This window comes from Hakea prostrata, chromosome 2 (assembly GCF_041222555.1).
Source record: "Hakea prostrata isolate BN-2017 chromosome 2, UWA_Hpros_2, whole genome shotgun sequence".
Classification (NCBI taxonomy): Eukaryota; Viridiplantae; Streptophyta; class Magnoliopsida; order Proteales; family Proteaceae; genus Hakea; species Hakea prostrata.
The window spans coordinates 9,244,707-9,268,542 of record NC_142601.1 but is presented as its reverse complement, the minus strand read 5'-3'; the positions used below and the strand labels follow the sequence as shown (position 1 = coordinate 9,268,542).

Here is a 23,836-nt window from a genome sequence, read left to right as displayed (position 1 = left end):
TAAGTTTTTCTTCGATCAAAAAAAAAATTCTGAAGTCAAATTACCCATAATGAAACTTGAACCCAACTGAAACCACAATGTCAACTAGTCATGGTATTAGGAACACGAACGCAGCTTAAAAGCCTTGAAATATAATACAACAAGAAGTAGCACAAGCGCATTAGTTATTTTGAATTCTTCAGATACACATATAGAGGAAGAGAGATACTTGAAACTTTTGCTCCTGTTTTCTGCTGTGCTGTGCTGTGCTGTGCTGTGCTGTCAGCCCTCTTAAGAAGATCCATCTTCTCTGAGCAACATAAAAGACGGTTCAAAAGTTGAACCAAGAGGGAAAATCTTCTGTGGGCGAAGTCCCAACTTATTTATCATTATTATTGGGGGGAAAGATGCAAGCAGCTGTAGTGATTCGTCCCTTTATAATTCTATGTGCCAAATTTACTTTGATCTTCGATTAGAGCCCTTCATCCTCTGAATATGCTTCCAAAAACTGTCTGATGATAACCCTTTCCTCTTGCGTGAGATTAGCATCATCACCACTCAACCGTTTCCGCAGCTCTGTACTAGCACTGTTAGGATCATTGTTGGTGACCTGCAGGCACATAAAGACTACATGAAATGCACCATTGAAATGGACAAGGATTAGACACTCAATAATATTAAGCTAAGTTTACAGTTAAATTAATGCTTATGCTTTCAGTTGCTCTATTCAGTGCCTTGAAGGTATGTAGGTGGCAATTTTTCAGCATGTTTGGCTCTTTAACGGTCAGGGCCAGACAACCCACAAATTTTTTGCAGTTGTTTCTCCTTTAAAAGAGCATTGCTTACATGGAAAATGATCCTTGTTTGTCAAATGATCCTCTGATGGTTCTGTTAAAATGCTACTCAGAGAAAAGGCCACTAATATGAAACAAGTAAAACCAAATTTTATAAGATAGGCAATCTTCCCAAGCAGCACTGGGTTGAACAGTTTGTGACACCAAGAATTTTGCAATGGTCCTTGTTTGTCCTTATCAAAGGATAAAGGAAATCACCATGATGTATCCAATCCAAAGCATTAGCAATGACCCCAAAAAAAGATCACCCATATGTACCTCGATATGTACACCAAGAAAACTTTCTATTTTCTTTTTTTCAGGTAAATAAACAAATATATATTAACAGCCCAAGTGGGCTGGGGGGAGTAACAGGGAGAAAGGGGGGAGGACCTAAAAGGCTAAGAGCGCATAGAACGGGACAACAAAGAACAATCCAAACCCCAAGTAACATCAATGAGTATTTTCCTTGCACACCAGTGTTTGCTCAAGCAGTCGGGGGTATGATGGCCGAAGGTTTTGCAAAAGAGGCCAAGAGGAGGTAAGTTTTCATAATGGATTGTTGATCATATCCTGTGCCATGTTCGTCCTTGAGAAGAATACAGAGAGGGAAGGCAACTAGCATCAACTTCAATGCATATTCAAGCAAAGCAAAGTCGGTCTATTTGTAGTTCTTACATCCATATTAAGTGGTGTGCAAGTGAAGAAGCCAATTCTATATAAGCAATCCAACTCCTATAAATGAAGCAGCATGCCAAGGAGAGTTATCCACAGTGGAAGATGTGGATCCCATCGTCGACGAAATAGTGTTTGTTCCTACAAACCATGGGGCACCTTCAAGAGCTCTGGTTTGACAGATTCATCGGAAAACTTGAAAACGAATACCTCATTGTCTAGAAGAAAGGCGTACAATGCACCTTGGGCTTTCCATCACTTGTTCAGTAAAGCTTGTATAATGCTGAAGGACAGTATAGGGCCCAGGAAATGACCAATCAAGCAAGATTTCCATCTAGTGATGCCAGGGTTAAGGCTAAAATGATGGTAGAGAGCAGAGAAGGAAGAACCAGCGAAGGCAGGTCTGATATAAAGTAGGGAGAGATTAGAGGCAAGGGATGAGGAGGGTGGGGAGAAGAGTGAGGCCCCGGATTGGGAGCAGGACAGGGCCTGAGTAGGGGGGTGGGGAAGTCATTCCCCAATCGTGCAGCTGAAGATGTAAACTGTTGATCAAACGCAGAGGGGTGACCTGAATTTCAACCTAACCAATGTTTGGAATAGGTCAGATCATCTGATATTGTGGTTATAAGACAGGTTGCATATTGCTGTTGCCCCAGACACATTGTTTGGGACACCTCTTACAAAGGACAGAAGCTGCTTCCAAGTCAATATTCGGAATCAAGAAGTTCCTCCGTGCTAAAGCAAATTATATTTATCAAATAATGCTTGAGGAGAATCTCACATTGACATAATTGTTGACATGCCCATCTTTGTTGGGTTGAGTTACAAGCTCATATTTATTGCAGGTCCATTCACCATCAATGACGTACTTATATTCGTAGTGTCCTTCCTGCAACAGACAATTAAGTACCACCACACTCAGTACATTTTTCAACAGATAGCTGACTTAAGGTCAAAACAGAATTTTCAGTGTCCTTTGAAACATCAACCAGATCCCAACTTTAAAAGCCAGTTGGACATAAACATCTTAACTCCTATGCTATTAATGTATTCTTTAAGAGCATCGATTGCAATTATATAAAATATAACATGGGTACTAACAAGCATTTAGTATTATCCAAGATATCAAATCCATAAGGTTAAGAGAGAGAAAAGCAGTTTTATGATATGAATTCGATCCTAGATGCTTTATATTACCATATTTTTCAACTGTCATTTGCATTGATTTGTCCTCCCACCCACTAACCCAAAAGAATTAAATAAAGAAAGAAACAGAAGGGAATTACCCCATGTTGAGCACATCCAGACAGCTTAAAATATTGCATTGGAAATTAACAGAAAAGGATTCTGAACACAGCTACATATAGATGAAACCCAAGCATAACATTTATACTTACTGGCAATTCCCTCTCAAGAATAAACTGTCCTTTCTCATTCAACGTCAATGGGATTCTCTACAAAGATAAAGAAGAAATAAACAGATGGATCACATTACACACAAATTATCTTCAGCAGAAGTTCTAAGAAACATAGAACCGATCTGATATTCTTCCATATTTACCCTCCTTTGGTAGGACACCTATATTCAATATCCTCTTAAATGTCTATGGTTTGATAATAAACCAAATTCGGAGGCCAAAATCAAATATCGGGTTCATGGCCAAGAGAAGCCAAATTCACAAGAGAGAATTCATATAACTGAAAGCATTAGGAACTCAAATGCCCTTGTATATCCTGAAGTTGGTCAATTGGACTCCCATGTTTCTTTCATTCTTTATGGAGGATGGTTCTCTTTCCATTAGTAATTCACCAACAACACTAACAGAAGTAAAACCAAACATTAGTCAGAATATCAAAAGAAGCATTACATATTTTCACTGTTACAAGAAATCCTTACTTGGCCCCAACCAATATCAAGTCCAGATATTTCCACTGAGGAGCAATCCTTGCCTCCCCACATCAAGGTGACATGCTTCTTAGCAAGGCCTGTAAGCTACACATGACATAGTTAGGGATTTCAGCCAAAAGTCAGAAGCCATTTGGAAGAATAAGAAAGAGAAAATTAATAATATGGAGAAAAAAAAACTCAGGCTCATCATTGCTAAGTAAGGTGCAAAAGTAGATTGTATACACTTGCAAAAATAAAAATGAGGAGTTCAACTCACAATATCAGCCGTTGCACTCCTTATGGCATCAAGCTTTGGGAAACATGGGCGTTTACTCTGACAACAACCAAAAAAAAAAAAGACAATTGCTTCAGAAACATTTTTAGCTCAGGTTTTCTAAATCAAACAACTCCCACTATAAGATTGTTCACCCTAGGTCAATAAACAACCCAACAACCAATTGAGGCTACATCACTTATTCAAATAACCACTTCCTGGTGATGTAGCCCTAGATTGAAGAGATCCAATGGGAGCCAGTTAACCATGATCTAGTATGAACCAGCCAACTCAAGTAGGGCAAAACTGGATGTGGGGCCCACTTGATGGTTAGAGTTAATGCTAAGTGTTGTGTAAAGTCAATGTGGAGTAGAATACATGCTATGAGTTACAACTAATATGGTTGTTAAATTCTGATGTTGAGGAGAATTCAAAGTAGTTATAGGAAATGAACAGTAAAAAAATAATTTCAAGAAATCGGCCGGGCAGATGGATATGAAATTTTGAAACGAGTCTATCTTAGGGTTGCAACCAATGATTAGATTTGTCTAGGACAAATTCTAGCAAAAAAAATAGATTTTCTTATAATCTTCTGGAAGGTACTTTCAAGTTTTCAAAACAGCAGCTTTTTTCAGATAGAAACTGGAGCGAAATTAAATATGTGGATGTTAGGGTTTTAATTGAATTCTTGGGCAGCAAAGGGGATCACATGTTTGGGGGGGTGATATAATGAAGCTTTGAGTTGAATTTGGAAATATTCTAATGGTGAAGTACAAAGGCATAATGCCCTTTGTACACACCGCCCATCAAAAAAAAAATTGCCGGTAGAGTGGTCCTCATCCGTTTTGAGCTCTAGTCCACCTATCTCTATTAGTGCTGAATCTTCTCCATTCCCAAATCTACCATCCATGCTACGGAATCCTTATTTTGTGCCTTCCTTTGGAAAGGGCAAGAAGCCTCGCACTTCCACTAGGTCAGTTGGTCATCCATCTGCCGCCCTACCTCTGAAGGTGGCTTGGGAATCCGCCAAATCACTGATGTTAACTTAGCTTGCCTTCTCAAACTTATCTGTAAAATTGCCTCAAAGCATGATTCTATCTAGGTTAGGTGGATCTATTCTTTCCTTCTTCGATCGGATTCCTTTGGACTATTCCTATGCCCTCCAATCCTTAATGGGTTTGGAGGAAAATTCTCTTGCTACGCCCTCAAACCATCTCTGCTATTTCTACCTCCATAACCTTTGGCTCTTCCACATCCTTTTGGCTTGATCCGTGGCATCCAAATGGGCATTCTCTTTAACCACCTTAGTCCCCACACTGTCTATGACACCCATATTCCCAACTCCACCCCCTTGTCAGACTTCATCTCAAATGGATCCTGGATTCCTATTCCCCTCCCTATTTTCATACAAGTTTGGGAATCTCCCCCCCCCCTCTAGCTCCACTTACGACCTTACTGTTTGGAACCTTCTCCACCTCATCAGCCTGGAACCTTCTCAGATCCCACAACCTTAAGCCCCCTAGCCTCTATTTGTTTGGTTCAAAGGCCACATCCCCCGTCACTCCCTTACCCTTTGGAGGGCCCTTAACCAAGCCCTCCCCACCCAATCATTCCTTGTTGACTGCCACATCCCCGCTAACCCCAATTGCATTCTCTGTTGGACCAGTTTGGAGAACTTTGAGCACCTTTTCTTTTCTTGCCCCTTCTCTAGATCTATCTGGGGAAAAGCCCTAGCTTCCATTTGGCCCCATTCGAGGTGTTCCTACAAGTTTACACTTGATTGGTCTTGGATTTTGAGAAACTTTTCAGGTACTTCCATTTACGATCGGATTGGTAAGCTAGTGTACTGTGCCTCGATCCATCACCTATGGTGGGAGTGCAATCTTCGAAGATGGACCTCCAAATCCCGCTCTATAGACAAGATTTGGATTGCCATTTATTTTGATGTTTCTTCTAGACTATTAGCTATTCCCCAACCCCCTGTTCATGATACCCCGAGAAACAGGCTTATTGTTGTCTCCTGGGGTCTTAGTTCTTCTTTTTGGTCTTCTGCTTAAAGACCTTGTTCTCTTATCTCCTTTTCATTTAATATAATTATTTATTCATCCAAAAAAAATGGTGAATGTAGGTTGCAGCTAGGCTTCATTAAGTTGGGTTTCCAACAGATTAAAAATAGGAAAAGTGTGGAAGCCTAGGATTTGGGGATTAGAAGGTCCATAGATGAAGTGCAAAATTCTTAAGTTAAACTCACTGTAGCTGCAGTCCTTTAATAGCTGCAGCTTGTGAATCAAACTAAAACCCTGCTGATGGAAAGGAATCTTCAACATAATTGAAGGGGAAGCTTTGATTAGAAGCTTCCAAGCTTCAGTGTCAAGGATACCAGGATATTCTACACCATCCCACCATAAATTAGATCTTAGTTACCAAACTAGATCTCCCGCACAATGGAGAAGAATGCAGCAACTACAGCTTGCAAAGCAATTTCAATAATCAAATTCGTTCTTTGTACCCTATTACAGTTTCATGTAAAAGGCTCAAAAATAGACTCCTACACTACGAAGGAAACCCTACCCAATCTTTACCTATTAGTAACTTGAATTAATGTGGAGAGCAATAAGAAAGAAGTTGCCTCCTCCTCCACCCTCCTTGCCCCTCCTTCGCTTCCTCCTCCCACCCTCAACACTCTCCCATCACCCCAAACCTTATCAATAAGTTTGTTGACCCTTCTCTTCTCGACACCCTATCAGCTATCCACTCTACTACTGAAATATTGGCTGCTATCAACTCCCACAAACCTAACCGAGCCCCTAGCACAGACAGCTTTAGTATAAGCTTCTTCATAGCTTTTTGGACCTTCATTGAAGAGGCCCTCATCAAGGGCTATCCACAGCTTCTTCCTTAATCCCTCCTAGCTCGCTTCCATCAACCAAACCTTTCTTTGCCTCGTTCCCAAAAAGCCTAGCGCCTCCTCTCTCTCTCTCTCTCTAATTTTTGCCCCATCTCCTGTTGTAATCTTCTCTCCAATTCATTGCCAAAATCCTTGCCAATCGCATTCAGCTCGGCATCCCCTCCCACATTAGCAAAAATCAATCTACGTTTATTGACGAAAGGTCCATTGCAGACAACATCCTCCTTTGTGCCTAGATGTTTGGGATTTTGACCGCTCCTCCCACTCTTTGGTTTCTCTCTTCAAAATCGACCTCCACAAAGCCTTTAACTCCATTCACTAGGACTTCTCCTTGATGTTCTAGCTTCTATGGGGTCCCCCACCCCATCCGCTAGGTCGAAGCCTATAACTCTACCCCACTTCTCTATCATCATCAATGGCTCTCCAGCCGGTTACTTTCCCTATGTGGCAGTATCCGCCAAGGGTGCCACCTGTCCCCTTTTCTTTTTTTCCTTGCCTTGGAAGTCCTCTCTAGGATAATCCAATCCATAACTGATCAACACATCATCCCCCCCATCCCCAAATGACGTGCTTTTAATTTGACTCACCTTACCTTTGTTAATGATTTTATGAATCTTTTGTAACACCTCCTACTCTTCTATCTCCTCTATTATTTCCTCCCTTGACCTTTCCCTATCACTCCCTGGTCTCCGTGTCAACCTTCATAAATCTATTCTCTTCTTAACATGTGTTTCTAATACCATTGAGTCTAAGCTCCTCTAGCTCATTGGTTTCACACTTGGATCCTTTCCTAACTCTTACCTTGGTCTTCCCCTCATTCCTGGCAATCTCACCAACCACCACTGCTCCCCCATACTAGACTGAATTAGTAAAAAACTCCAACTATAGAAGGGTAACTGCTCTACTTTGCTAGGAGGATAGTCTTGATCAAATTAATCCTCCAATCCTACTACCTTTATTGGTGTGGCATCTTTATCCTGCCCAAATCCACCATCCACTCCATGGAATCTCCTTTCTGCGCTTTTCTCTAAAAAGGTCAAGAAACTTCGAGGCTCCTTCGCCTCCTCAATTGGTCCTGCTTTTCATGGTGGGAAATCTCGTGAGATATCTCATTTTTTCAAATAGGTGAGACGAGATGGAGGTCGAGAGCAAAGAGTTGAGATATCTCACTCGAGATCTTGCCCTGGATCTTTCTGGAACTCTCAATTTTTGCATTTTTTTGTGGATTTCGGCTGGATTTTCACTTGCAACTACTCTTAGCACATCTTCAGCATCGAAAGAGGATCAATCATTCTCTGTTTGTCTTATGAACTTATAATTTAATGACTTATATAGAACGTCTAATGGTTGTATAATTTTATTATTCTGTTCTTGAAAATTGAGATTGTGATACTCATATGGATGGAATTTTGATAACATTTAGGTTACTTGATGCATTTAATACACTTGCTTTTCATTTATATGCCTTAAAGGTTCTATATTACATATTGTATAACCTTGCATTCCCTAATACTACAACATCTGGGTTTCACACAATGGGTAGACTTAGAAATCATACTTAGGGTTGTTTTCTGACAAATCCAATGCCACCAATGTGTTCAAAAAGCCTTAAATAGGCGAAATACCAAGTTTCAACCCAATTGAGATCCTAAAACCCACCGAGATGGGCCACCAAGTTGACGCCAAAAAATTGTATATTTCAACCGAGATCTCGGTTTTTCAAGTTGGCGAGATCTTGCTCCCGAGCGAGATCTTTTACTATGCTCCTTTTGACGCCCCAAATGTGTAGGTGGTCTAGGTTTCCACCAAATCAAGGATTCCAACTATGCTTGCATGTTAAAGCTCATCTGGAAAATCTCCAACAAGCACAACTCTATATGGTCCACTAGGTTTACTCCCACTTTGCTGCGAGAAGATTCCATTGGGACTGTTTCCCTTCCCCCAATCCTTCTTGGGTTTGGAGAAAACTCCTTGTCCGCAAACCTCTTGTGCTTCCTTGTATTACCACCCACCATATTACTTATGGGGCTTCCACCTTCTTCTGGCTTAACCCTTGGCACCCTTTTGAGCATCCTCTGTAACCTCTTGGGCCCTCACCAAGTCTACTCTTCCCGTATCCCTAAGATCACCCTCCTCTCGAACTTCATCTTCGACAATTGTTGGACCCCCCCCCCCGGGATTTCCCTTATAAGCCTCACTCAATTTTGGTCTTATCTCCCCTCCCCCTCCCCCTCTTGTTCCTTCTCCTCATCTTCTGCTTGGAACCATGTCTGTTCCCCCTCCAAGCTTGGCACCCCTTGGTTTGGTTCAGAGGTCACATCCCCCGCCATGCTCTCTGTTCCTAGAGAGCCCTCAACCGTTGCCTTCCCACCCAAGTTTTCTTTGCCCATTTACACCTTTCTATCAACCCCAACTGAATCCTTTGTCAAAATAGCCCAGAAGATGTCGAGCACCTTTTTTTCGTCTATCCCTTCTGTCGCTCCTTGTGGACGAAAGCCATTGTTACCATTTGGCCCCACACCAAAAGCCCCCTTAGCTGCTATTGGGATTGAGCTTGGTTCCTAAGAAACTTTACCGGCTCTTCTATTTGTGATATGATAGAGAAATTGGTGTTCAATGCATTGATCTCAAACCTTTGGTGGGAGAGGAACCTAAGGAGATGGACCTCCATCTCCGGATCTATTGACTCGATTTGGAGAGCCATTTGCTTTGATGTTTCATATAGATTACATTTTGTTCCCCACCCCCATGAATAGGACCATTGTTACTTCTTGAGGTCTTAGTTCCTCTCTATTGATGAGTAATAGACTGTAATCTCCCCCCCCCCCTTGTTTCCCTTCTTCTCTTGTACATTCTTTCCTCCTCCTCAAGGGGCTTTGGTTAATGAATTCATCCATTCATCCAAAAAAAAAAAGAAAAAAGAATAGACTTAACAATGAAGTATTAGCTACATTCGACTAACTAATCATGTACTACTAACATGCTAATATAAATTGAACTACTGGTTCAATCAATTCAATTGAGCAAAACTAGACAACTTAAAAACTAAGTTGATAAGTTATTTCCTTCCTTGGTCAATGGCCAATTACAAAGAAAATCCATGAGATCAAAGGCGCAATACATATATAACTCAACCCAAGACTTACTCTTAAGCCTTAAGGAAAGAAGTCCAATTGGGTGATGAATCTGTATCACCTTCAAAAACTTAGCTCTCAAAAACAGAATTTAAACAGGTTGGCTTGGACATGACAACAATGAACCATGTGGGGCACGGGGGTGCTGTAGTTATAAAGTGCTTGAAGCGACAACTAGTATCAAAAAATCTAGAATTACATAATAGGGATTTGTTTTCCCTTTCATGTAAGTTATAATCAATTACCTTAACTTCATTGATCCACATTTCTGTAATTGCAAGACCAAATAGATATAATAAATAGTTATTTCCACTAGTCAGGAATTCTTGACAGTATCGAGCTGGAACAACCTGTTCTTCCGAAATACCCTGATTTAACGCCAAAGAATTTCCTGCCGCTACCATATAGTATTCATCTCTATTTGGTGATAAAGCATTCATACCTCTGACGTCTTTCTATCTTTTTTCTTAAAACAGAAAAAAGTAAATCTTATTTACTTATTTATTTTATCGGTTTATTATAAATATGAATTTTCTAATTTTTGTTAGGGATTCCGCGTCCACAACATTGGAATTCCTCACCTACTGCATGCTTAAATTCTTCATTTCTACCAAATATGTTTTTTGGAAAGTTCTGTTCTATGATTTTCAGTTAAAACTATTAGTTCTATATGGCACCCACACGAACCAATACCATAGAGGCACATCATTTAATGGCAATGCAGTAATACAAAGAAGAATAAAAAGAAAAAAACATCCAAGTTCAGAAAAATGGTATGTCTTGGGATGGCCTTTTTACCCAGCCAAGATGGGTATACAGGAGAGAAAATGGCAAAAAAAAAAAAAAGCAGAAAGACTGGCTAACAAGCAGGCATCCTGTAAAAACAATAAATAAAACAGAACAGATCAAGTTGGGAAAATGAATTGTGGCACTGGTGGAGTAGAACTATAACTGTCACTTCAGCAGCATTCAGTTTCCCCAACTTAAGGAGATGCATTTTCTCTTCTTTTTTTTTTTTTTTTTTTTTTTTCCTTTTTGGGTATTATTCTTCTATCCTTGTTTCCAAAATGATAACAGCCGTGTCCTCTACAACAACTATACTGCTACTTGTACATTCAACATATCATTCGTCTATGAGACCACCTTGTATAAGTGCTACAGTAAAACCATCCTTCATAAAAAACCAGACGTAACCAGAATAAGAAATGGACTAATTTATATTGTATTTGCTACAACGGGAAAGGATTGAGATATACCAGTAGCAAATTGCGTGCTTCACTAAGTTTATACCCTTGAACCCAGAACATGTACGCCAACTGCACACTTACAAAATAAATTAGCACAATTCTGAAAATGGAAGAAGGATTCCAATTCAAATGAGAGAAAAATTAATAAGCATGACACTTGATGCAAGAGTGCAGGCAATAAGTTATGAGCTTTCCGTTCCAGTCAAACTGAAGTATAAGTTTTCATGATAGACAAATGGGGACATGGGTAATTTTTTGGTGCTCACAGCTGCAACATTTGAAAGTTGGCTTGCTCCATTTTGGAGCTTATTAGAGGAAAGAAATGCAATAAAAAAATTTAAGAAATTGAGGACCCTCTACATCATATAGAAGGGTCTACGTTTGTCTTCTTATGTTCACATTCACATTCAAAGACTTCACAGTTATCTGATACGGTTGCATGTTTCAGCATTGTCCTCCACTCTTTCTCTAGTGACTACTGGAATCTGGAAATTGCACTTGAATACCTAAATGATATTGATTTCAGTAACTACTTCAGAAAAAGCAGGACTCTCTATTCTACATGTTCCAATTGAGACACTTTGTATTTTCTTCTTTTTCCTATATAAGCAATCAAGGACGCACTATTGTGGACAGAATTAGATGTATGCTCTCACTTGCTAAATTGCCGAGATCCTTTTGGGCAGTTTCCCAGCTTACCTTACTACCGGTTCTTTCTTAATCCAATCCTGACGTAACTCATTTTCTTTATATGTAGAATATGGTTCCAGAGAGTTGAATGACAAGGGGACTTCAGTTTTACATTTTTGTGCAGCTTATAATATATCCATTATTAACACAAGAGAGGACTCAATTTTAGACTTTTCCCGTGGCTTATGATCGGGCCATTTTTAAAACATACTTGAATATAAAGACAAGCATTTAGTTACCTTCAACTGTCAAATAAATTTCTTTCTAACTAGGAGGTCTAATATGTTGTTATGCAAGGACACTAAAATAATACTGGGGGAGAGCCTAATCATACAACATAGGATAGTGGTCATGGATATGTGATTCATTACTCCAAATTCTTAGAAAAGAAGGTTATCTTCCCCAGGATAAGGTGGTGGATCTTTTAAACGAGATCCTTAAAATCATTTACTGATGGAAGTGATCAAACAAGGAAAGTGAGGCTTTTACGAAGATTAATATCATGTTGAACAAGATGACTGCTTGAATTAAGACAGCTGCTAAAGACATCCTAAGCAAATCGAAAGGAAGACATCATTCCTCTACGGAGACTTGGCTGTGGGATGATGTTCAAACAAACATTAAGGATTTAGCAAGCTACTTTCAAGAGCTGGCAAATATCTAAGCATGGTAAGTGTCCAGGAAGATTGTATTATCAATCAACATACCACATTTTGTATATATATATATGAAAAATTAGGGTGCTTGAGGTAATTTAAGGAGGAAGAAAAGTAGGCAAGGCACCTGATCTAGATGGGTCTCATAGAAATGTAGAAGAGCTTAACAGTCTACGGTTGTCTAGCCAAGTTGTTTAATAAGATTACGAGCACAAGAACATGCTTGGTAAATGAAAGAAGTTTTATAGTTACGACTTTTAGAGATAAATGTGACGTTGATGTAAACTGAATCCAGGACCACAAGTGAGGGCCCAAAGGGTTTACCAGCAACCCCAGTAATTGTCCAAGTATAGCAGTATTTTGGTAATTTTGCTTATTTTTGTTGAGCCCAACCTAGGGCTCCATTAGGTCCAGTATTTGTGTGGGCCCTAGATCTACTTTTATTTCTAAACTTGAGTCCTTATTTTGCAAGTTATTAAAGAGTTCCTGCTAGTGTTGGATTCTTAATTTGTGTTGGAATCCCCTAGACTCAGTCTACTTCGTGGAGATCTACTATTAGAATTCTAATTGGACCTCCCTAGAGTAAGTTAGGACAGAGTCTTGATTTATGTGAGATGCTGTTAGTCAAGTCAAAGTCCTAGTCAGAATCAGAAAGTCAGTTTAAAGTCAATTAGGTTTCCTAGTCTAAGTCTTAGTTTGTTTCCTTTTGAGGCTACGAAAAAGCCTCCATTCTCCGTAACGACAAACTGAATTGATTAATAAAATTTCTGAGTTTGGAGGAAAAGTCATGGGCTTCCTTTGGGAGGTCTGTGGCGGTATTAAAGTGAGTAATTCAGCCATTGTCTTCAAGCTCCAGCAACTTTCAGCAAGCATTCAAACAATTCCAGCAGCCTATCTCCAATCCCAAGTAAGTATAGCCCCCTAACCCCTTCCCTCCTCATTCGAGCCACCTTTCCTTCTTCCCTAACCCACACAGCCTCCCCCACCCTTCCCCTCTATCGCAGGCATCCCCACCCCCACGCTAGAATCCCTACCCTTTTAATCCTAGAAGCCTTAGGTACAGTCAATTCCTCTTACCCTTTCTTCACCTTTTCTTCTTTTCTAACCTGTGGCAGCCTAGAAAACCCAGAAACCAGAATTTTACCAAACCCTAGAACACCTATATCTCCTAAACTCTATCTCCATTTCCTTCACCATTTTAGGATTAGCTTCCCTAGCCCCTCCCACACTCAATCCCAACTCCAACTGATGTAAACCTTGGAGGATGGGATGTATGAAATTTCAGATCTTTCCAGTCATGGGCAATTTTAGGGTTTTGGGCTTGGGTTAGATGGTTTTGATTGGCCACGGGAATATCCAATTGGGTAAATTTGGGTGGTATAAGGGATCCAGGAAGATTAGGTATCTTTCCAAAACCTTATGGGTGAGAAGAAAATAGTTGCAGGGGGGGAATTCTTCGTTGGATCTTTGAGGATCTTTCCGAATCTCTTCTCTCTTTCTTGCTTGCTTTCTTTCTATTCTTTATTTTCTTTGTTTTCTTCTTCTTTCTTTTCTCTTTTCTGATTTTTTCTTTCTTTTCCGGTTTGCCACAAGAAACAGAGAGGCCAAGAGGTTGGGGGAGGGTAAAAGGGTTATCACAGGGGCTGGGGAAGTGGAGGAATGATCCTAGAAGGATCATAGGGGAGTGGAGAAGGGAGTTAGGGACCTACATAGAGTAGGGCAGGGGTCCTAGACTGCTAGGTGGTTGCGATAGCAGGGGGTGGGGATTCTGGCTTGCACAAGAGCACAACTGGGGAAGGGAGGGCTGCAATAGGTCGGAAAGGAGCAGTGCTTACCTGAAAGGAATCTAAGATGATAGTTGCAGGTTGAAGGCTGAAGATACTAGCTGAAAGTGTTGGTTGAAGGTTGAAGATGCTCACTGGAAATTGCAGGACTAAATTAGAAGCTCGAAGAGTAGAAACTAAGAGAACTGCAGGGTCCCCCTCAAAGGAACCCTGCCAATGCCTACTTGGCTGCAATTCTCTAAATTATTTTATTCATCAAACTGATTTCCTCTGTGGTAGGAATGAGATATATAGCCTTTACAAGACTCCAAAATAAAATCAAATTCAAAAGACCCAACTGACTTAGATTTGGAATCCTTATTAGACTAGACAACTTCAACTGAAAATAAGAAACTAATCGGGAATCTGTAATCGATTAGAAACCCAACCGAAACACTCAATTAAATAAAAGAAAAAGACCTAAAAGGACAAAAATACCGTCAGAGGGGGTGCACTGCTAGGCCCTCTTGTGGCTTCTGCTGGGCCACTTCTTGTTCACATTACCAGCCCAACTCTAGAATCCTAACCCCAGTAGGACTTTTCAACCTATCCAAAACCAATTAGGACTAAACTAAGCCCATTAAGATGAACCTGAAATTGTAAATCTCCAACAACAGCCCCTTCTCAAGCCCATTCAAAACCCCAGAACCTCAGTTTTAAAACCATAATTTCAATTTCAGTTCTGAAACTACTTAGTGGCAGCAGCCAAACCTTAGCAACCCTCATCCTAAGCCCCAAACCTCAAAAACCAGACCTAATCACATTACCAGACCTGAATCTAATATTACAGCATAGTAATAACGCCCAAAATCCAAATCCCCTCAATCCCAAGCCTGGCCGAAACATCCAAAACCTAACCCTAATTCCTAAGGAATTTCCTCTTACAAGCATATGCATCCTTAGAAGACTGCTGGTTCCCTGAGAGAGTATCCTGGAGTGAGCCTAAATATAGGGCAACATCCCAACAAGTTAAACCCTATAATTGAGTTCACATCAGATGTTCAAGCAGTAATAACTACAAAGACATAGAACTAATGAACCATACAATGAAATTATGGGGGGTAACTAAAACTAGCCTGAGACAAGAAAATCCAAGACAAAAGCTATTTACTTATTTACAAGAATCATGGAAATATCTAAAGATTCCAAGACAGATCTCTATATGCTCTTTCATGGCCTTAAAAAAGACTGATTGACTATTAAAGAAAAGTATTCTTTCATTTGAGGTGTTATGTCCATGTTCAGTGGAAGCCTATAGAAGATTGAGTATGAAGGAGTGATTTGATTCAAATGAAAGGACCTAATAGAACGAAGAGCAGACCTTAAATGAGTCTAGGATAAGTGGCGAGGAAAGACAGTTATAGCATGGGCCTTGTATCAAACTTAACCTTGAATTGATCTGATTAGAGGGTAAGAATCCTTGTAGCCAGCCCGCATGGTTAGATAAGGTTAAGTTTTAAATTGTTGCTTTCACTACAAGGTTTGACTTTGCAGACAAAATAACATCATCAAACAAATCTCATGGTGAAGACTTGAAGGAACCAAGCAGGCCAAGCATGGGATTGATCACTCTGTTATTCAAATTGGATTGAGATTAGAACTATAAGTTTATCTGGAAACAGGAAGAAAAGGGAATTTCCTTGAGTCTACCCTTGGGATGTCATAGAGAACCTCCCCATGGTTATGTGGAAGACTGATTTAGCACAAGGATTTCAATCTCCACTGCTTGGGTAATTGAAAATCAGACTTTGCTTAATCACGATTATTGATGCAATTTGTTATGACCTTCAAGACATATTCATTGTATATTACATGAAAATAACCAGGATCATTTGCTGTTTAAATATTTTTTATTCAAGCAGAAGGCAATCCCAAGGCAGTCAGGTATGACAGCTCAGATGTGAGCTGCTTAGGTGAGATAAGGATCTCTAACAAATTCTCTAATTTTCTATGCAGTGCTTTAACCAGTGTCATGAAAAAACATTCTTGCTGTATCCTTATGCTATGTGTAGTCCATGAGTTTGAGAAAGAATGTAAGAATTACCTAATTGAAGCAAGAAAGTAGCCTCCCTTTCCCATAAGGAAGAGTCTCTCCCTACTTGGATTCTCGTTCAATAGACAGATCACCTCAAAGCTGACTGAGGCAATGACCAGAAAGAGTAAATCAGGCTTCTAGCTGTGAGGATGGAAGATAATTAATTTCGCATTGGTAACCATATTTGAATAATATTTGGATTCATTTCCTCTTTGGGAAAGAAGTAGTCAGGAGAATTATTTGGTGGCGGCCCAAAGTTCTCAACTAGGATAGCTGAATCACCAAAAATTGAAGTAATCGAGAGGTATTTGCATTATGGGGGGTTACTGTGGTTTATTTAAATGGTCATGCTGATCTTTTCATGTGATTGGAGGCCTTCCTCTAGCGATGGGAAAGATCCTTACACCAATATTTCCTTGTCAGATTCATGTCCTCGACATCGAGACGATTTGGAAGATCAAATGGAAGTTTATGTGGCTGCTGCAGCAGGAACAAAGTCTAAACTGCACTGAAGCGTCATCCTCAAAAGACTGCAAGAGAAGTACCATCTCACAAATACAAGATGCATTAGGAAGTTTCTTGTGTTACTGGATTCCCTTAATGTAATTGACCTGTTCACTTTTTAAGGCCAACAACTAATGGCTATGCAGGGAAAGGAGATGACCTATCTGTCCTTTCTATGGAATTAATGATGATTCTAAAAGGGCTGCAATTTTGTATTGAAAGGGGATTTATGGAAGTCTTTATCAGATCTGACTCCCAGCTGGCTATTGACATTCTTAAAGGGAAATACAAGTATACAACACCCTTGGAGAGCGCAAAGTACAAAGTGGGATATAAGTCATAAGGCCTATATGTTACATGAGAGAGGACAAGGGCATCTGTGGAGAATTAAGCCAACCAGAAGAATACATGGGAGCTGCTCAAGTAGGTAATGGGGAGGCAGTATGGATATCTGAGGATTTTCCAATAAAACTTAATGAGATGATTCAGAAGTACGCTGAAGGATATGTGATTTATAAGGAGTAATTGGGTGCTTGTACCTGTTTGGGACACTAGTTAGAAGGGGATGCCCTCTTTGTTTGGAGTCCTCTTCCCCCTACTTGAGGGGTTCTAGGGGGCTGCCTACTCTGTAATTACTCTCTAATACAAAGCTTACTTATATAGAAAGAAGGAGGAGAAAAAAAAAAGGAAATTGTTATGTGCCTAATGGGGCCAACTCTAGTGTATGGGCACTAGATTGGGCCAACCTAATATGGGATAGGTTAGAGGGGTTGACTTAACTCGTTCCATCAGCTTCAGAGCTTTTGGCTCATTGTTCAAGTACCTAACATTTGGTATCAGAGCTAACACTATGTCAAGGGTTCAAGTCCTGGAAAAGGCTGCCTAAAGTAGAGTGGAAGCTGCCAACAAAGGGCTACTTGCCACCCAAAAAAAGGAGCAGAGCGCAAACGCTTGGAGAAGATTACCGCCAAAGTGAACTGCCCAAGTGAGATCTATCAAGGACGATGACTGCCAAGAGAGCGCCAACTGCCGCCTAGGGGAAAAAAGGGAGCATAATCCAACCGCAGATGTGAGCTACCAAGAGTGAGAGCCATCGCAAACAACAACTGCAAAAGCATGGCAATGTGTTATGTGCCTAATGGAGCCCACTCTGGTGTATGGACACTAGATTGGGCCAACCTAGTATGGGATAGGTTAAAGGGTTTGATTCAATTCATTCCATCATCCTCAGAGCTTTTAGTGCATTGGTCAAGTACCTAACAAATATTTCAAGGCCAATCACTTTGCATGCTATTGCACACAGTATTTTCATGATTGGTAAGTAGCTCAAGTTCTATCTAGAAATGGTGAAAATGCTATTGAGCTTACAATCAGTTCATATGAGATACCTACAGACATGATCAGATTCATAGCCATAGATGCAACAGGCAGCTAATATGTTCAGATGTAGATCGTATATGGTTTTGAATTGAAGTTACCATATAATTTCTTTCCACCTATGTTTACCATATGGTCTTCACCCACCCCAGCCTAAAATTCAAATACTTCTTCATTCCCCTCCAAACCCCCCACCCCCACCCTCACTTACACACAAAAGTAGTGTCTTGATGTTGCGGCATCATGAATTTTAAGACAATTTGTTATGTGTGACCCAAATTCTTGTACACACTTTGAAGATTGAGACACACCGACATATTTTGGTGGATAACCCAAATGACCCGTTTTATGAGATCTATGATGGAAGCACAGGGATGGGTCGACCCGTTTTACCCGATTAAGATTCTAAAAATATGTACCTTACATTCTCCTATAGTCATTGTGAGATTTTGAGACTTTTTGCCTTAGGGTTTTGGGTGGAAACCTTGCAACACTGTTTCAGCAGTTGTGAGAGATCTCCATTGTAATCTTCTTCCAGCATAGTGAAAGCTCTTATACTTCGCTCATCGACATAGCACATTGAGCATTTTAAATTTTTGTATAGTCTAACATTTGTTTCCTTTTTGATTGTGATTCCTTGGTGTTTCTTTTAACACGCTTTTTCTTCACCAGAAAGTCCATTTTAACTTAAGTGTGATTGTTTGGGCCAGGTTGCCTCTCAATTTCCCTTTTGAGATTTAAGTCATCATATGGGTTGTTTTTGTCTTTGGGCTGTTTAGGAAGCCTAAAATCTTATCCAGTAAAAGTTACTTTGTTACCCGTTTTCAAAGCCTAAGCTACCTAGGGAGTTATGCTGATTTACTCAGAAGGTGTCAGATTCTGGTGGAATATAATAATATTAGGATTTTACCTGGAATTGATGTTCAAGTTTTTCTTTGTACCTGTTTATGACGAACAAAAAGCAATCCATAAAGTTTCAAAGGGAGTAAGAATGGGGATATAATAGGAGTCTCAATTATTCAGGAATTAAATGAATTCAACAATTGCTTTCTATTATAATGAAAGTTAATTATATTTAACCTTAAAATCAGTTGTGGAGGAAAATTTTTGTTGAATAGAATACACAGGTTACCGAGGGAGATCTTTTCCCTTGGTTTGTAGTCAAGTTTTGTTGCAGTCATGATGCCCTTCCCGCCTGTTGAAAGTTGAACAAAAATCCCAAAGTAGCTTTTGCTTCAACATAAATTGTTTGCAAATTTTTTAAAGTTCTTTGATTATTCTTGGTACTTTCATCTTTCTTGCGAAACTCTCTTAGATTTCACCTTTTAGTTTTGCATTCACTTTAAAAGAAACCTACTCACGCCTTCTTCTTTCTTTCTTTTTTTTTTAATTTTTTCTTCTTTTTTTTAATTTTTTTCTTCTTTTTTTTTACCCTGATTGGTGAAGGGTGTGAATGTGACTAATCCAGCTTAGCTAACTACCCTCATTTTGAAGGCAGGATTTGCTCTCATTCCCATTGACCACAAAGGCAAGGTTGTAAACCATCCACATCATTTGCATGTCAGCAGATGGAAGTCAGATCCTCAACCAGGAGGGATGAAGAAACAATTCAAGCATAACAAACCAAGTCACACCTTGATTGTGGTGATCTTATTATACATTATCTAGACTATCGAAGTAGAAGAAACATCGATTTGGGAGTCACAAAAAATAAAATAAAAAATGGAGTATAAAATAAGCACCACATCATAATTAATCATTAACCTAAGTTACTAAATATGAACCATATAATATATCCAATGGCAGCAAGGATGAATAGAAAAAAATTAATTTTATCACCTAAAGAACTCAGTTAGTCTTTAGAATAAATGGCCATGTAGAAGTAAACTAATATGTCAAAAACCAATCCAACTTGATTACCGCTACAGCAGGAGCCCTTCCAAGCCCAGCAGTACAATGTATGTAAGTTACTCCTCCATTGCGATTTATGGCTTTGTACAATTTGCTCACCACAGCTGGAAGCCTCAGTCGCAAATCAAATGCATCAAAGTCCCTGATGCATGTCAAATTAGATCCAGGATCGAGTAATGGGTTATAAAACAAATAGGTTCCATAGCACGTTGAGAAAACCATAGAGGTGAACAGTTATGGAAGCATATATGCTGAATTTACTATTATAAATAATTGCAGGTATGAGAAACTCACTATCCAACAACTACTTAGTAATTTTTACTCACATAACATGGATCAGAGATGAGAGCGCAAGAGTGATGTTGGTTCCTTAGTTCAATGTATCAACTCTACTCATCACCTCCCTAGTCCTCTAATTTTGAACATAAGGAAGAGTAAAAGCCTCTAAACCAATCAATAGCTCTAATAGCCTAGTTTTGTCTTCAGCTACACAGTTTGATCCCATCACCATCAACAGCAAATACTTTCTACTTTTAGCATGAAAAGACAACCATGTTAGGGACCACATAGCACACATACAACTTTAAGCATGAAGATCCAACATGTAATAAAGAACAGTTGCAAAGCAAAAGCAAACCAATTATATTGCGCACCACCAGTCTTTATTCTCTTCTTCCCCACCCCCCTCCCCTTCCCCCTTCTCATAAAGTTCCATTAGCATGTTTGAACAAATTCAGCCAATCCTTGATGATCTCGTTAACTTAAGTTACTTTTGATCAGTCCAAAACTGAAACTAGCAGGTCGTCTTAGTCAATTCTATTTCAATCCAGCTGGTCCTGACAAAGGATACCCCAAACCTTATGTACTAGAGCCGCAATGACGACGTTTTTACAGGACAGGTTGCAGGAATGGCCAAGGGGCAGCCCAAATCAGCTATAACTGTAAATTCAGCTTGAAATCAACATACTTTCTTTGCACTCTGCAAATTAATTTCATTACCAATTTATTATTCAACTTATATGCAAAAAATAAAATAAAAAATTTTATCACAAAATTTCAGACATCAGAGAACATTTATTATGTGAATTTTATAAATGTATTGAACCTAGAAACTTCAAATATAAAAAGAATTGCATATGGACTATCTTACTAGAAAACCCAAAGTAAAAAAGCAGCCTCCAAAAGCGTATAAATCAGGAATCCACCAGCAAGTATTGTCAGAAACTAATAACTACTATGGCGAAGCTTACCGTATTCTTGCACGCAGGTGCTCAATATCGTTAAACTGTTCCACATACTGTTGGATTGCAGTGATATCAACACTAAAATATCTAGAAACTTTAGTTAAGGAATCACCAAAAGTATGGCTTTTCTTGGCTGGAAATTTTAAACTTAAGAACAGATTGAACAAATAGCAGTTACATACGCCCCCCGTGAAAGCAGGGCAGCATACATTATCACCAGCCCCTGTGGTGGCTGGAGCCTCATGCACTGGAGATGTGCCCTTTTTTGTTTCTGGACAAATAGAAGCTACACTTTGCAAAAGTCATATATAATATCTGTTTACTACAGGAAGCACTAAAACAAACTTGCTAAAGATTTAACCAAACTTTTAGCCAATTCGGGATACTCAAGGTCAGAATCTTGTTGTAAACAAAATATGGTTTTAACCCCAATTTTGCGAAGCTTGTCAACATCTTCGGGAGACTGCACCCAGAGAATTTTATGTTAGACAACCTCTTTTAAATGGATAAATAAATTTTGGAGTCATTATGAGAATCACCTGCAGACAGGAACCCACAATTAAGTCTGGGCAGATGAAGTTGTAGTTCATTCCTAGCTCATGTCTATAGGTCAAGACTGTGCTCCAATTATTAAGAAAAGGAACAGTTAGCTGGAAATCCATGCACCAAGCAAACTGAGATTAGAAAGAAAGGAGATAATTTTGAGAAGGTTCTATGTTTAATTTAAAAGGGTTTTAGATTTCATAATTGACAGAGCAAGCTTAGTAAAATTTAGCAGTATACATTTAAACTCAACACAGAGGTTTGTTCCACAATGGACATGCCAAATGGTTCAGAACATCCACATGCCAAATTGCCAGACTGCTTTCAGAATTCAGATAGGGGTAAAATTAAAATAACAAACATGTTTGTCAGTTTCTTAAAGTGGAAGGACTTAAATACTGCCAAAACTGGGAAGTTGAGGAAACCATTGCTATTGTTATGTTTATTACAAACATGATCATCATTCTAATATTGTTATTATTGTATGTTTCTGGTGGTCTATCCAAAGAAGTAGCCTACCATTTTGAATCTTCAGATTAATTATATGGAACACTTCCTGCCAGCTGATAGACACTAAGTAAACTTACCAGCACCCATCGCTTGGGTCATATTATTACTATATATCTCAGATTTGACTTCTTCTACTCCAGAGTCACTCATCTTGGTGTCGGAAGAAGGACCAGAAGTTACCTGGAGCAAACGGTTAGCTTAGTTCAGCAAAAAACTACCCAACGAAAGAAGCACATACAGCCACTAAACCTCGGAATAAAATAACACAAGCCCACCATGGCTACTTAAAAGACATGAGGCATTCAATTTCAAGGTCAGTGCTTCAGCTAAGATATTCGTTTCAGACGGAAAAAGAACTCGAAGATAACGCAAGAAACATGGTTCCATAAATTCAATAAATTAGTTCAAAACATGGGAAATCAATATGTTCAAAACAAGGATATTCCACGTTCCCCAGTCCTGATATATGCACCCAACAAGAATTACTCAAGTAACTAGAATTGAATTCAAGGTTCATTGCGCATAAAGAAACAAACGAATGTGTTTGAAGAGTCCATAAATTACGTTTAAGGAGGAACTCTGGCGAAGATGATTAGTATTCGGCTTGTTCTGCATTAAATTGAAAGAATTCATTACAAGTGAGATACAGAAAACGAAACTAAGAAAAAACTCACTACTAGTAATGTCAAAACAACGTATACCATTAGACAAACAAAGCTGGTTCCCGAAGGCTTTTTCGTATGGCTTTTAAAGCCATGTGAAGGTCGAGCACAGGATCTGAAACCAAAGAATAATTCCTATTCATCTCTGATTCTTTTTAGCGAATAAAGAAGAAATCGAATCAACGAGTATTTCAAGAAAAGGGTAAAGTCATTAACCTTGGCAGATTCTGCAGGCAATTCATCTCAATATTTCAAAAATTCTGGAATATCAGGTCGTAACAGAAGAGGCAAACTGAGCTTCGGAAGTGTAGATCCCCGTTTCCTGATTGATTTATTTTCTTTCTCTGTGTATGTTTATGTGAAATCTAAGGTTGAGCTGGGAAAAGGATTTGACTTCTGGAGAATCTCCAAAATGCCACTCCCTTTGCTGGACCACGATCTTTTTAAGAAACTTCCATTTGCTGCTGTTCCTGCGCTAAGTACAAAAGTATATTATTGAAGGGGTACTCGACATTAACGGTTCTAATTGGTTGGAACTGGGGTTTTACTTGTGAGTAATGGTGATCACTGAAGAGCGATAGGGATCTCCATACTAGTGCCAAGAATAACAAATCTTGATGAATTATGCGAAAGAGACGCCCAAACAAGTCACGTGGCGTTGGAGTTGATATTTTTGGGAAGCTTCTCCGTGAGAAAAGGGATTTTTTTGGGTGATATTTGCACAGGCTCCGATATATGACAAGTATCACTCTTTTTCTTTTCTTTTCTTTTTAAGGTAGGAGCAAGCATGCAATATCGCCCGAAATTCGCCAAGATATGATATCGCCCTTTTTTGCCGAATTGGCGAAATTTTGCCTGAATCGCAAACAACAGAGGTAGAAGAATATTATAGAAGAAAAAAAAAACAAACGATCTTCAGCACTGTTTTCAGTCTTCAACTCTG

General features: G+C 39.3%; 1 protein-coding gene across 1 annotated transcript; it reads right to left on the bottom strand.

Moving 5' to 3' along the window:
• Window positions 1–34: 34 nt before the first annotated feature.
• Window positions 35–23,571, bottom strand: SEX4 (dual specificity protein phosphatase (DsPTP1) family protein). The gene is made up of 15 exons (XM_089144186.1): window positions 23,442–23,571; window positions 23,110–23,363; window positions 22,933–23,008; window positions 22,796–22,840; window positions 22,309–22,411; window positions 21,718–21,794; window positions 21,565–21,641; window positions 21,185–21,265; window positions 19,944–20,076; window positions 10,948–11,007; window positions 3,653–3,709; window positions 3,385–3,480; window positions 2,885–2,941; window positions 2,269–2,376; window positions 35–589 (listed from the first exon to the last, which is right to left on the bottom strand). Exons 2-15 carry the CDS (start codon window positions 23,133–23,135, stop codon window positions 452–454), a joined length of 1,134 nt encoding a protein of 377 aa, XP_089000312.1. The 5' UTR covers window positions 23,136–23,363; window positions 23,442–23,571; the 3' UTR covers window positions 35–451.
• Window positions 23,572–23,836: the final 265 nt, after the last annotated feature.